The 15609-nt window shown below is 41.2% G+C and overlaps 1 protein-coding gene across 1 annotated transcript in view; it reads left to right on the plus strand.

Annotated features, from left to right (window-relative positions):
* The window catches only part of Pde5a (phosphodiesterase 5A), a 125695-nt gene that overhangs the window by 28955 nt on the left and 81131 nt on the right, over positions 1–15609 (plus strand). The window contains exons 3-4 of the mRNA XM_026783945.1: positions 894–983; positions 15370–15441. Of these exons, the coding sequence (XP_026639746.1) occupies positions 894–983; positions 15370–15441 (162 nt within the window). The remainder of the gene's footprint in view (positions 1–893; positions 984–15369; positions 15442–15609) is intronic.

Here is a 15609-nt window from a genome sequence, read left to right on the forward strand (position 1 = left end):
AAAAAAAAAAAAAAAAAAAGAATAAGGGTTAAGAGAAGAAAGTTAGAATGCGTATGGAGCACTCACAGGGAAGACTCCCTGTGTGCTAGACAGTCACATATGGAATTAGGGTGGGGCTTGAAGTTAATATCTTTGATGAGCAGCTGATAAGTTGAGAGTCTAATCTACAGGGATGCAGGAAGACATCTTCCATGTAAACAAAAGTTGGCGGATTTCTGGGCCAGAAATCATACACATTCAGGCCCAGGTCATTGCTACTTTAACGTAAGATTGCTCTTTATGAAATGGACACTAATTCTATGCCAACGGCTTTTATGGAAAATGTTTGTGCTGGACTTGGAGGTTTCCGCTGAGTTCGTGAGAGGCTTTAGCCAGACTCCAGGATGAGGGGCTCCTTTTCTTTTCCACCTCCCCATGATTTCTAGTTCTCTACTGTCCTGACAGGGTACTCTGGATGTGCAGAGCAATCCTCACCCCGGAAACTGTATCATTTGCTGGAAAGGTTTTAGGGCAGAGCTACTTTCTTCTGAGTGACAGGGTAACGACAGTCAGTAGGCAGATGGAGACAGTTTCTCTCGGAGGTCAAAGATGCGACTTGTTCCTCAACCACAGAACTCTCTAAATATTTGTATGCTGTTTAGCTTGGAACAATTGTTGAAATCTTGGTTTGGGACAGGGCGCTTGGTTTTCGTAAACACTGGAACCCCAGAACAGCCTCTTTGACAGATGTTTTGGGCTTACATGGTTTGATGTCTTCACAATGCTGAAATCATTACTCAGGAGTAGCCGGGGAAGTCAAAGGTTAGATTTCTCTAATCTAATGCAAGAGAAAAAAAATCAAATCAGTCTTGGTACAGGTAGGCCAATAAATTGGATTTCTTTTTTCTTCCTAGGATCCTCGGTTCAATGCTGAAGTTGACCAAATTACAGGCTACAGGACGCAGAGTATCCTTTGTATGCCAATTAAGAACCACAGAGAAGAGGTAAGGCTATTTTTTATTTCCTTTAAAAGGTCATTTGGAAATAGTTTTTGCTTTGAAAAATATTTTATACTCTACACATGTATGAAAATCATACTTTCGTGTCAAATTATTGTTTAAATTAATGTATAAATACTTAAATGTTCTGCTTGGGATTTTTAAAAACTAGTTACAGGGTTGAATGCTGATTAGAACTTGCCCATGACCATTAATTGTATGCATTTTTGCTTCCTATCTAATACATAGGAATTCTAATGGATTTATTTCACATTGTATGATATTTTCTAAATAATGCTTATTTCATAAATGATCATCTCATTGGTATGGTTCTCGGTTGATTTCTTTGGATTTACATTGCAGTAAGAACACCTCGAAATCGTAGCTAATTTCAATGACATATATTTAGATGTGAAATTATAACAGGTATGAGAAAATATTTCGTATTTCATCTAACTAGAAGGTTTAGAGTCTGTTAGCACTCAGTTCCCACATCATTTTAGACTTCCATGAAAGGAACAGTAAATTGCCAATTAAACCAAATGTTTGAATCGTGCATTCTCAAATCTGAAATCACATTACAACCAACCAGGGGATTCTGAAAGATTGCCAGTTAAATGAGTCATTTTTGTTGTTGTTGTTGTTTGTTTGTTTTTGTTTTGTTTTTTGAGGCAGGGTTTCTTAGTACAGCTTTTGGAACTTGCTCTGTAGACTAGGTTGGCCTAAAACTCAAATAGATCCACCCGCCTCTGTCTCCTCAGTGCTGAGATTAAAGGTGTGCGCCACCACCACCCGGCTGAGTCAGGGTTTTAAAGAGAGTCAATGGGATGCTTATAGATAAAGCTGAGATCTATTATGGGAATTAGCCAACATAATTGGAGGCCAAGAAGCTGATAATCTTCCTTCATTAGCCTGGAGAATTATTATATCCGGTGGTGAGATCTAAGACCTGAAAACCTTGGGGGCTGCTAGGCAGGGCCAAATCCAAAGGCCTTAGGACCTAGAGTTCTGAAGTTTGGAGGTTGGAGATGGCCGGTTCAGCTTGAGGAGGGAGGGCAATTTGCCTCTGCCTCCGCCTGTCTCGTCAACCCAGATCCTGAGTGTCTTGGCCATTGCCCACATACATTGGTGATGCCCGTATGCATTGGTAGATGAAGAATGTTCCTCATGGGATTGTTGACTGAGGTGCTATTCCTTCCTGAGACACCGTCACAGGCACACCCAGAAATGGTTTTACCTGTTGTCTGGGCTCACTAAAAGGGACTGATAGATAAAATTAATCTTTAACATCAGGGAAGTCAGAATATCTGGATTAACTGTTCTGTTGTTACCAGAGAGAGCATCTACGATGGTGAGAGAGGCGTGGCAGCTGCCACCCCAGCAGGAAGCTGAGACATCACATTTTCAAACTCAAGCATGCATTGGAGAAAGTGAACTGGAAGTAGGGGAAAGGCGATATGAATTGTAGGAACTGCCTCCACTGACATACTTAACGTCCCCAGATCCTTCACAAATGATAACAGTACCAACTGGGGACCGGGTACGCAGATACCTGGGCCTATGCGAGAAATGTCTGATCCAAACCACCATAGGTCCACAGAGGTTCGGCGTGCTGCTGTGTTTTCAAAGTCCACTGTAGGTTCCCATAAAGTCTGTGTTTGTATTCGTCAGTCTTAATCTCAACTGTGTAACAGAGAACCATCTGCTATGGTGGAGCGTAAACTCATGCCTTTCCTATGGCTTACCCTAGTATGGAGTTTGTATCCAGCAAGGGTCTGATGTCAGCCAGATCTGTCTTTATTTTAATAGCATCCCTTCTTTTCCTCTTAGAGGCAGACTTAGCTTTTCAATATGTTGCTGGGGCCAGTTCTCCTATCTTCCTAAGACTCCCCAGATATCACACCCAGGGTTAGGGTGTGTCTCCAGAAGCAACCACACTACTGGGGCTTGTGTTTCTGAGACCTGATCCTTTGTCATTCTACTGGGGGAATGTCACTGTGAATGTCAAGTAGAGTCTGGAGTTCGAGGGTTCTCAGACTCTCCACAGCATCCGAGGGATAGGTGGATGTGGATAGATTAACCTGGTGGCCTCAAATAATAAGACACCCCCTCTCCCCAAAGCTATGTCAGGACCACCTTGCCCCCCACACTTCACTGCCTGAGGCAAGCCTCCTGCTAATTGCACTTTTCTCTTGTCAGTGTCTGTGCCCCCCCCCCCACCTCCACTTTTGCTTCCTAGAGGGTTTCTCATTTTGCACTACTGCAGGTTAAATTGAAGCTCCCAGACTTGTGGTTATTCCTTGTTGTCAGGCCCTTAAGGTAGCTAAGTTTTAAATGATAGGTTCTTTTTTTAGGGTGTGCCTGGCCACTGCCCTCTGAGTCATATGGAGTGGCAGAACGGATATTTCTGGCCTCCTCTATGCCTCTCAGCTACTGACCCTTCTGCAGGAGGAATCACTGTTTGACCAAAACCCACAGCTGGTTTGGGGTTTGCAGAGCTGTGGTTTGTCCTGAGGCCAGGACTGCCTGTCTCTGTTCACCTTTGGGATGAGGCGACCGCTCCCTCCCCTCCCAGGGAGCCTGGCTGGAGCTGCCTGACTCGGTTTGTCAGTCTTTCTCCATACGTTTCTGTCATTGCCACTGTGAGAAGCTCTTCTCCTTCACTGAACAGTGTAAAAGACATCTTTTCTTATTTTCTTTTCTCCTTTTTCACATCAGACAGAGGCAGCCTCTGACGACTAACCTACCGGAAGTCTCTCAAAAATTTATAAATTTACAGGCCCCCTGTGAGACTTTTAGCGATGATTGTAACAATTGTTTGCTCTCTCTTATTGCTTCCTGGATGACTAATCTGGGTTAATCCTTTTGAGCTTCACTTTCCTTCCCTGCGGAGTGGGGCAATAAAAGACCCACCTCCTGAGCTGCATTCACTCTGCAGAGGGCCAGGCAAGCTTTGGGATGCAGTGGAAATGGTCAGGAAACACCATCTAGCTCCTTTTGAAAGAACACAGATAAGTAGCAATAATGGAACTTGCAGCTGAAGGAGAGAGAGGGAAACCAGAGGCTGTCACCAGCCACCTTGTAATCGGCCTGCTGGGCCCCGGATGATAGTGGCACAGTCCTGGACTTCGTCATTCTGTTTACTATCCTCTAACTAACTGTAAACTTTCAAGGAAAAATGGCTTTCTGTTCTTTTTTCTCATAGCTGGGGCAGAGCGGATTAGCTTTCTTTCTGTTTAAATCATTAGTATTGAGCTATCACCCATTCCAGTTACTTACCAGAGAACCTAAAAGAGCCATGGTTATTAAATTACTGTTTATGTCTTGTTTATAAAGTAATTTATACTTTTCAGTGACAGTGGTTATTCAAGGGAGCTAGTTCTGGCAGTTGTGTGAATGGGGCAGTTACATATTAAATACTCAAGTCTGTGCTCTGGTACATTCTGGAAGATTTTTAGGATTCACCAAACTACTGAATATTGCCTCTTATTTATCTATCTATCATCTATCTATATATCTATCCATCCATCATTTATCTATCTATCATTTATTTATCTATTATCTATCAATCATTCATCTATCATCTGTCAATCATTTATCTATCTGTCAATCATTCATCTATCTATCATCTATCAATCTATCTACCTATTTATTATTATCTATCTATTTATTTATCTATGTGCACATACATGCATGTGTGTGTACAAACATGGAGATAGAAAGTAGCTTTTAAGAGTTGGTTCTCTCCTTTCATCATGTGGGTCCCAGGAATTGAACTCATGTCTTTAGAGTTAGCAGCAAGCACTTTTACTTGCTGAGCTATCTTGTTGGCCCAGCCTCTTGTTCTTGTGAGATATTCCAGCAAATTAAAATTTTAATAGTTCTTTTCAGTAATATCAGTAATATTATCTATCGTTGTAATCCATTGATGTGATGGCTATAACCATACCGTTTCAGAAGTCGGGATCATAGCTACTCATACATACAGTGCCGAGAGTAAGTTTTTATATTCCTCCCTCTCCTCATTTCCTCTTAAGATAGAGGTTAATGAGTCAAAAAAACAAAAATGAAACAAAACTAGTGAAGCTAGAGGAAGCTAAAGTATTCTCTTTCAGAAGGGTCAAAAACTATTAGCTAGAGGCAAATGGATGGCAAAAGAAAGAAAAAGAAGAAAGAAAGAAGAGAAAGAAAGAAAGAAAGAAAGAAAGAAAGAAAGAAAGAAAGAAAGAAAAATAGATCTGGGGGGTGGTGTCACATGCCTTTAATCCCAGCACTCAGGAGGCAGAGGCAGGCGGATCTTTGGGAGTTCGAGACCAGCCTGGTCTACAAGAGCTAATCTGGTCTAAAAAGAAAGAAAGAAAGAAAGAAAGAAAGAAAGAAAGAAAGAAAGAAAGAAAGAAAGAAAGAAAGAAAGAAAGAACTGTCCAGGTTGTGTGTGAGAGTGGGTGAGGGTGTGGAACAGGACTTGGGGAGTGATTGCCTTATGTGTAGAAAACAGTTAGTTGCCATGGGTGACATTTCTAGAGTGAATTCTGTGGGAACTGTTCTAGGACCTGTCGTTTTGTAACATCTCACTCCCTGTTAACTGCTGGGGAGACTAAGGCTGGAACTAAAGTCCAAAGCTAGAGATTTTTAAACCAACATCCACAAGCACGCCTTTTGACTGCAGTCGCAATACGGAGAAGAGGCCTCTTGACATTCTGCTATGGATGACAACAGGACTCTGTCTCCCACTTAGATCTCTGTGGCTTTGCATGGGAAGGGGCTCTGATGTGGAAATGTGGGCAAAGGCAGCCTTTGTTGTCTTCTGAAGGCTCTTCAGTGTTACTGCCCTTAACGCAAAGAGAAGGAAGGGGCAAAGACACATTCTCTAATGTCTTAAGAGGAACCCATGGGCTACTTTACTGTGTACAAAGAGTTACAAGAAGGACCAGCGTGCTCCAGAAAGCGACCATGGTATGCCAACAAAGCAAACCGGGAGAAAGCAACGCAAGTGTGCTTTTCAGGCCTGCTATTAAATTTCATTCAGACTTAATTCTGGGTTTCCCAGGCAAGGGCACTTGAGATGGTTTTTATTTTCGTCACTTGCATTGGTTATTTGTGTAAGCAGACAGAATTTTCTTACGTTTAGTAAAGAAGTACAGAGAATTTAGCTGCCGCTGGACCAGATGGCCTATTTCTGAAACACTGCCCTTTCCTGAAGTACCGTTCCTTGGAACATGCTAGGAACGAGTGTTCCTTTGTAGTTATAGGGACCAAACTGAGATACTAACTCTTAACTGAGAGACTCAGCACTTGGAGGCTTACTGCAGCTTTGTCTGCCAGGCATCTTGGGAGGGGTGAGGAGGAGACAGCAGGCAGGACATCATCAAACAATGCAAATGCTCCAAAAAGCCCCTGCCAGTTTTTATGAGATTTTATGGAATAAATTCTTTGATGAATTAAAGACACTTAATGCACACCCCAGTTACAAAATAAGGCACAAAGACATGTAATTCAAATTGCAACATGCAAAGGTACATGCTTTGTAGAATGTAAACTGTATGACCTATGTTTGGTTATTTGGAAGGATTCTCACTTGTTTTCATCAACACCAGAGTCTTACTTACTTTGACGGGTGATGGTTGTTAGATTTCAAAGTGGGGCAAATGGCTGAGGTGCCTTTGAACACACCAAAGCAGACCCTGGCCGCCAGGTTCTCCCTGCAGAGCTCAGAGCTCAGACCCTACCTGTTACAGGGCCCTGATGGCTGGCTTATCCCTCCTCCTGCACGAAATTTCTCTTGCCCAGGAACTGAGCTGTCCTGCCCCCAGCTGCCCTTCCTGTATAATCAACCATTTTGGTTACCTGGGCTTTCTCTTCTACCCTCTTTTGGGCCTCCACAACCCCCTCCCCACTGCCCCTTTCCCCCACATGGCTCAGGGTCATGTCTGCTCTGGACTCTCCCAGACGTCCCTGCCTCTGGCTGTGCTCTCCCGCATGTCTACAGTAAACTCTCTCCTCCACCATCCCTAGGAGGAGTTATGCCCTTTCCTTTCCTTTTTATCTCTTTTTCTTTTCTTTTTTAATTTCCCATTCAATGGTTGAGTCATTGAAGTAGGTAGTAAGGAGAGACATGAAAAATAAACGGTGTACTGAGTGTGGCGGTACACGTCTCTAAGTCCAGCATTCTGTAAGTGGAGACAGGAGGATTATCAATTCAAGACTAGCCTGGGTTACCTAGAGAGACCTTAACTCCCCCTCCCCCCCAAAGCAAATAATAATAGCGACAACATTAATACATTTTAAAGGAGCAAGCAAAATACTTGTTTTTTAATTTTTCCATTTGGAGTGCTAGAGTTTGTGCACCAGAAGCAAAATATCTGTACAAGGTGGATATTCAATGGGTCCAGCAGTCACATGATAGACAGGGCTGAGCTACTGAGACCTGGCAGAGCAAGGCTGAGAGCCTGCTGCTGTGTTCATCTGTGTGTCTTCGCCCCCAGCCTTACGGCAGGAGCAAACGCCTACTCCCGTGATTCGCACATTGCTGCTTGTTCCATCTTGAAGGTACAGGCAGATGATCCTGCCCTGTATAACAATGGAAACATTCTCAAATTTGATGAAGAGATTTGGTTCAAATAAAATGTTATAGTGGTATGCCTATAAGTCTTCAGTTCCAAGGAAAATATAATTACAAGAACCGTCTAAGTTTGTTAGTGAACTGTCAGTTGGTCTAAGTCTATTTTAGTCTAAAGAACTGGCTAGCTTTGAAAAACTTTTACATGGTGCCCTGAGCTTATTCCCCTGCAGTGCTCTTTCTTGTAGGTTTGTTTTAGAAACAGAATAGGAGTGCTCAGAGCAGTTTCTGTTTGTTCTGGACGCCGGGGAAGATCTTTCTCTTTTCCACATTACCACTTAAATAGCAAACAAGTCTCTTTCACAAAAGACATTAACCACGTTCCCAAGGGGAGGAGGGTAGGAACATTTTCTAAGAATAGCGGATAAAAAACAATCTAATAGGTGAACTCTTTGCATCTACACCATGGACCCAGAGTGAAAAAAGAAAATGTATAAGCAATTCAGGCTTGAGGAATTCATTTAGCAATTTTCTATGATCCAAATGATACTTCGATTGTAATGCTTAGAAAATTGACTTCAAGCTATCTTTCATTCAGTAGAAGATTTAACTTCATTGGTACGTTCTGTAACCATTCTGATGCTTGCTGGAGGGTATTTTATTTTTAATTTTACAGATCATTTATAAGTTTAATTTTGATGAGTTTTATGTCGCTCTCAGTTGTGTGTGTTAAGGATCTGGAAGCAGTTGCAGGCATTAATGAACAATTGCTATCTGTAATATTTGACCCAACACTGTAGACCTGTTGATATATTTTGATATTTTTCAAAAATTATTTAAGTAATTGTCAATGAAATTACAACTCTCAACAGAAATGTGTACCAACATCTACATTCATCTAAGAACTAAAGTCACACAGGGAAAATGTTCTATCAATGTTCACGACTCATGTTCCTTTTTAAAGTCTGATACATTTTAATATCTGCACCACACTGATATAGAAATGATGAAAAAGGTAAATTTTTGTATCTAATCCAAAAAACAACTAACTGTTAATCTCAAAATACTTTATATTGGTGTGGATTTTAGTTTATTTGCTACAAATTTAAAGTCAATTTTGTTATACTATATGTATATTTCTACTCTTGTTTAAGGTATTATGTTTATTCAGCTCATTTAAAGATGCACTGTATAGTTAAGAAATACAAATTAATAGTCATATATAATAGTCAAATATAAACTCATGTTAGCTTGATTTTCAAGGTAATACAGAGATGCATTTCAGATAGATAGGCATTCTTCAAACACTTCAAAGACCTACAGAATATGCCATTTACAAGAACTTAGACTTTTCTTAGACACATCTGCTCCTGACAGCACCAATTACTTCAAGAGGATGATGGGCATTGAAGAACCTTCTTATGGAATTTGTTTTCAATATGGCAAAACTAGCCATTTGGGCAAGAAACTGCTCTTGCCTGGACTGCTTGACTGTATACTATATGAGCTAGACATGCAGGACCCACAGAAAAGTGACTTTTCAACTTGTTGAAATAAGTCAAGATGGTCCTTCAGGGTTCCTGCTTCACAGAAAAAACTAGGAGACATTCTTCAGGACACAGAAGAAAATGACTGACAAACTGCCAATATAGGCATGACAGTTTCAAATTTCCTGAGAAGTCTACCAGACACTCTAGGACTATAGGCTGAAGATGGATTCCCCAATGTTACAGAAAACTTTGGGTGACTGTCCAGGCAGCCAGATATCTCTGTTATTTCTAGAGTTTTGGAAATTGCTTACAATGCACTTTCTGTTTACTTAGGTAATATTATATCCTTTTGGGGTCTTTGATGGAGTTGAAGACTAGATAGTTACAATTATAGTTTTACTTATGATAAATGATAAATTCGATTAGATACTTTAGACTCACAAAGATAGGATAGATGATAGAGTATTGTCTTTAATTTTGTCAAATACAAATAGACTAAATATTGTAACTGTAATCCTTGCCTGATAAATATTTTGTTAATTTTGCAATGTTAAAGTTAAAACCTTCCTTTTTAATTAGACAGAAAAGGAGAGATGATGTGGAATGCCCTTCAGTATGCTGTGAATATGTTTTATTGCCACTGGTTAATAAAGAAGCTGATTTGGCCAATAGCTAGGCAGAATATAGCTAGATGGGGAATCCAAGCAGAGAAACGAGGAAAGAACGCCAATAGGGGAGGCAAGACGAGAGGTAACAAGTCACGATCCTCATGATAAAATATAGAATAATGGAAATGGATTAATTTAAGTTGTAAGATTAGTTAATAATAAGCCTGAGATAATATGCCAAACAGTTTGTAATTAATATGAAGTTTCAGAGTGAATAGTCAGGAACTGGCGGGCGGGAGAAACACCTCCAGTTACATCACATAAAGATTTATGCTGAAACTTTACTGAAAAGTCTACATTCTTCTCTCCTGCAAAGAGAAATTCAGTCTCGTAGGCTGAATTTCAAGAAAAAGAGATGTGTCTTAGATTTTTTTAGTGCTGTGATGAAACAGCATTACCAAAAGCAAGCTGGGGAGGAAAGGGCTTCATTTTGCTTACATTTCCACATCCCAGTTCATCAGTAACCTCTGTCCCCTTGTGTTACGCCTTGTTGGGTATTCACAAGAAAACCAATGTCCTTACCATTCTCTTCTTGTTAATGGGAAAAATTCATCATATGCTTCTTTTTCCCTATGAGCTGGGTATAAATTTCCCAAATCCAAAGAAACTCATTAATTTGTAGAGTAAATGATTTTTTTTTTTTTTTTTTTGGTTTTTCGAGACAGGGTTTCTCTGTGGCTTTGGAGCCTGTCCTGGAACTAGCTCTGTAGACCAGGCTGGTCTTGAACTCACAGAGAGCCGCCTGCCTCTGCCTCCCGAGTGCTGGGATAGTAAATGAATTTTTTAAAAGAACGCTTTGGCGAATTCACTACAGTCGATTATATTGGATATCACTGTTGTATTTACAGTGTGCCGCCATGTTATTGTGTATTACTGTTGTATTTACAGTATGTTGCCGTGTTCTAGTGTCTTGGGGTGGTGTGGCATTTGGGTGAGGTTCGACTATCCTACAAGGAGCCTTCTATGGCCAGGCGGGAGGGCTGTCTGATTTGCAGGCTCTTTCGTTCCTCCCTTGCCTTTGAGTCCATGTGGAGCATCTGCGGGAAATTGAAGCGGGGTGATGTATTGAGATTGACATGTGACCTCAGTACATGTCTGGGATTAGCCACTTATTGGATAAAAGGTTGCTCTCTGTGACAGTGATGGGTTGTCCCTGAAACGGCCAGCTGTCACATTCCACATTGCTCGCCAGGAGAGGCTCAAGGCATTCTAGAGAACAATCAGCCCTGTAGGGACAGGGCATCTGTTTATGCTGTGCAAATGCCAGTAAAATAGAGGCTCCTTTCTGCTTCAAAACGTAGCACAGGGCACCAGGTAGGCAGCAAGCAAATGGGCTTCCCAGTAAGGGATCTGACATTTGTAGTGGCTTTGACTCTCACGTGTGAAGTCTGAGCATACAGTTCCCATAAAAGCTGTGTAATCCCTGTACTCTAGACCAGGAGGCTAGAGGATCAACCAGCCCAGCCTTGGCTACATAGTAAGTTCCAGGCCAGCCTAAGCTCTGATATATACTGAGAGTATATATTATACCAAGTGTCTTGTTCATGGTAGACAATCATCTCTCACTTAGCTATAGTCTCAAACCCTCTATTCTTACCCCGTTGCCTTATTCCATGTTCTTTTCAGATTGTCACCCATCTGCAGGTGGAAAGAACACCATATACACGTTTTTTTTTTTTCCCTTGATCAAGTAGTTTCTTGAGAGAAATGCCTGGCATTTGTTTGTTTGGTTTGCTTTTGGTGGGGATTTTGTTTATTGACTTATTTATTTTTGAGATAGGGTCTTGTACATACCCGATAGACCTGGAACTCCCTGTGTAGCCCCATTTGGCCTTGAAATCTTTACAGAACTCCTGCCTCCGCCTCCCTATGCCGCAACGTACAGACATGGGCAACTGCCTGTAGCTGCCTGCCTGTTTTTATTTTTTTAAAAAAGAATATTTGTTTCTATGTGTCTGGGTGCTTTGCCTGCATATTATGTCTGTGCACACATGTGTGCCTGATGCCTGCAGAGTTCAGAAGAGGGTGTGAGGGTGTCACATCCTCTGAGATGGTTCTGAACTGCCGTGTGGCTGCTAGGAATCAACCTTGTGTCTTCTGAAAGACCAGCCAGCGCTCTCAGCTGCTGAGCAATCTCTCCAGCTCTTCCTCGTCTAGATTTTAATGTAAATATTGTGCTTAGATAGTCATCCTACCTGAAACAAAACCAGCCCATCCACTTCTCATCTAAGTCTACAAGATTAGTAGTAGAAAATTATTGGTTACCAGAAAGGATGAGTGACTTCTTGCTGAACTACCTCATTGTATGAAATTGTCCTAGTATATACCTTTCTTTACCCTCAAAAGAAATTAAATATAGTCAGCCTTCTATAACCGTGGGTGCTGCTTCCATGAATTTATCCAACTGCAGATAAAAATATTTTGAAAAATTTGGTTTGTTTGGAATATATGCAAACCTTTTCTTTTGTTATTCCCTGAATGGTACAATACAGCAACTAATAAAATCGCACACAATGTATTATGCATTATAAGTAATCTAGAAATGATTTAAAGGAGGTGGGGGATATGTATATGTTATATGCAAATTCTATGCCAGTTTATATGAGGGAGCTTAACATTCTCAGATTTTGGCATTGGAGCAGCAAGAAGCCTGTAATTAATTCCCCGTGGCTTCTGGAAGACAACTGCATTGCGAATGTTTGGTATTGGGGAACAAAAAGTAGGCTTCCAGCTCAACCGGCCAACATGAGAAGACAAAATTGATGTAAAAATCCTAGCATTCTACAAACTTGTCCAAGGTCAAATGTTACTAAAAAGTGAGGTTTAAATTATACAAATGAATTTAAAGAGAAGGGAAACCAACAGATACCTGGAGCCAAGAGGGAACCCAAGGTTAGGGAAGCGAGTGTCCAAAAGCCAAATGGGCTGACAGTGTCTGAGATTCCCTGTGGAGAGAGTGTGAAATTGGCATCTGTGGACTGTGGGTGAGTTTATGCTGCCGGAGGAAGTCAAGTGGGCCAACAGTGAACTCCGTAAGAAGGCTTGTCTGTGGAATTCTACCCATGAGCTGAGCTCATCACCATCAGTGATGTGGGCAAGTTGTGGCGGAGCTTGCCCTCTGTTTAAGCTGTGAGCCAGGAAACAGGAGCCTGTGCCACACATGGGCAGCAAGTTCAAATTCTCACCCCAGCACATGCAGATCACTGAGCAAACAGTAGGCAAGCACTCTGCTGGGGGTGGACTTACAGTCCAGTTAGGATCTTCGGAGATGAACACCAGACACTAGTATCTAAATAAGAAAGAAAAAAAATAAAGAGTGGATGAAGGGTTTCATACACAGTATACTTTAAAGATATTTTTTCTTTTAACCAAGAAGAAAACTTTTAATCTCATAGCTATGAATAATGCTTATTTATAAATAAATACCCCTAGTGTAAAACCACAAACTAAAACTTAGGTTGAAAGGGGAGGCGTACAGCCTCTTGCCAACAAGCTCAGCACATGAGAGGTAGAGGCAGGAGGATTGCGCCAAGGTCAAAGGTGTCCCAGGTTACAGACAAAGATAGACCCCCATCTCAATCAAGAAATCAGAGTGAGAGAAATAGCGAGGGAGAAAGGAAAGAGGAGGGGGAAGGAGAGAGAAAAATTGGGACACAGGTTTTAATAACGAGAGAGCCCCAGGGACCATTCTGTGTCTGAAGAAACCTTGTTCCAAGTGCTCTGATGATACTAAAATGGAAGACACCGGGAGCTCCAGGGAGCCAGCAGTATTTTGAGTCTGCTTTTCTAGTGGGAATTGATGTTCCCTGACCCACACGTCTTCCTCTCCTGTAGGTCTCCCTGGTTGTCCACTGTATAGCCCACTGACGAGGTTGAAGTTTCCGGTAGTCTGGAAACTCATTTGACTTCATCTTCAGGGAACTCCAACGACTTTAATGAAATCTCAATATGATTTCTGTAACTCTTAATTTCAGAGTTGTACAGCTGATTTTATTTTATTTTTTTTCACGACTTCAATGTTGACTTATCTCATTGTCAGTTTATGGAAATATACTGATGGTCTAAAAGGTTCCTATAATTTGATTTGGGATCAGCTTTTAAGTAGCTGTGTGTTTTTGAGTGAACATGCTATCCTTTCTGATAAGTGACCCCCTCCACCATTGTGCCCTCCATAATACTAATCAATCACACAGCGTATTGACTCCACATGGGTCATACCGTGCCCACTGAACTCTTAACTTCTTCCGGGTAACCCTTTCTAATGTCTTTGTTATTCGTTGGTTTTTTAGTAGGCAGTTGTTAAATAAATAAACTTGTTGAATAAGTGAGTGGGTGAGCACTTAAAATCGGGTTACACTTCTACTGCTACCCATGAGTTTGTTCTCAGCAGCTCTGTTTGAAGGGAGGATGCCCACCTATCAACCAGCCACGCTGGACCTGGACCAAACCTTCCCCAGGTGTCTGCCATTCAGACCAGAGCATCTAGAAACATTAAGTGTATACAAGAAGCTTGTGAAAGTCAGAGTGAATTGAACCCAGGGCAACAAAGGCAGTTAGGATAAATAAATAATTCTCTTTATAAAAAATAGCTTATTGTCCTTTTATAACATAATAAAGAAGGAGAAAAAAAAACAGTGTTAGAACTACCAGAAAACTGCATCCCCTTAGAATATATTTTCCCTTTTTTGCTCTGTTCTCCTAAGGGAGAGTTTTGTATCATTTTTCTTGTAGGTAGGGAACTTAGTGTGAGCTGGACCAAGAAAGATGAGCCTCCCACACGGAATGAAGGCTGCGTTTCCTAAAGTGTGAGCACTTAGGGGGAAATAGTTTATCTTGACGATGCTAAATTGGGAAAAGAAGGAAACAGAATTCATATTAAGAGGAAGCTGAAGTAAGTTTTAAGTTGCTATAAACGCAGAGTAATTTCTCAACCTGAAGCTGAAGCTGGGCAAGCCTAGTGGCCCTCCAAGCTGACAGATGAGCGGTTTCTTCAAGCCTTTCTTAACCTTTTGTGGAACTCAAGGCCTACGGGCCAAGTTTAGCTTGGCCAACTTAAGTACAGTTTATCTTTCAAATTCCTTCTGACCTATGTGAAAGTAGGCTTCGCCTGTTAATTCCTGTTTGGTTTTTTTTTTTAATAACTTCTTTTCCCAAAAATAATTCTGTTGAAGGTCAAATAATTTTCAAGGCCAGAAGTTTCAAAAGAGGCTGAGCTGCATTCCTGCCTGAGAAATTCTTGTGCACTAATGATTCTCCTGCATTCCTCCGTAACTGGCCACTGGGCCCTGCTTCACTTTCAGTAAATGAGTGCTTAGCCTTTCAGAAACAGTCGAAATCAGTGCAGAATGTTTGCTTAACTATATGTTCTGTGGGAGAGATAAAGTAGTTTTGCCTGCTGTTTTTGTACTTGAAAACTATGTAGAATATTTACTTAAAACATAATTACCAGCTAGTTTACCCTGGATGCAAGGTGAAGTCCCAGAGTCCCATGCGGTTTGAGCTCCAAGAAATTAGGACTATTACTGCCCTTATTAAGACTAAAAAAGACTGGACTCGGGTTTTGTTTTAACATTTCAGCTTTGTGCTTTTAAACAGCCCGTATCCTCTGTAAACACAGTCGCTCTGAGGAGTTGGAGCTAATGAAAAAATATCTTACTTTTATCTTCTTATCCTAGGTGGTCGGTGTCGCTCAGGCCATCAACAAGAAATCAGGAAACGGTGGGACATTCACCGAAAAGGATGAGAAGGTACCAGAACCTGCGCTTGGCACGACGCCAGCTTAGAAAGACACATTCTCTTTATAGCACATGTCCTGAGTTCGGCATTGTTGAAATGGTTGCTAAAAAAAAACCAAAAAAAACCCAAAAAAACAAAAACCAACTATGGTTCAGAGGGTGAATCTGTGTGTTTGGAGG

This window comes from Microtus ochrogaster, chromosome 21 (genome assembly GCF_000317375.1).
Source record: "Microtus ochrogaster isolate Prairie Vole_2 chromosome 21, MicOch1.0, whole genome shotgun sequence".
Classification (NCBI taxonomy): domain Eukaryota; kingdom Metazoa; phylum Chordata; class Mammalia; order Rodentia; family Cricetidae; genus Microtus; species Microtus ochrogaster.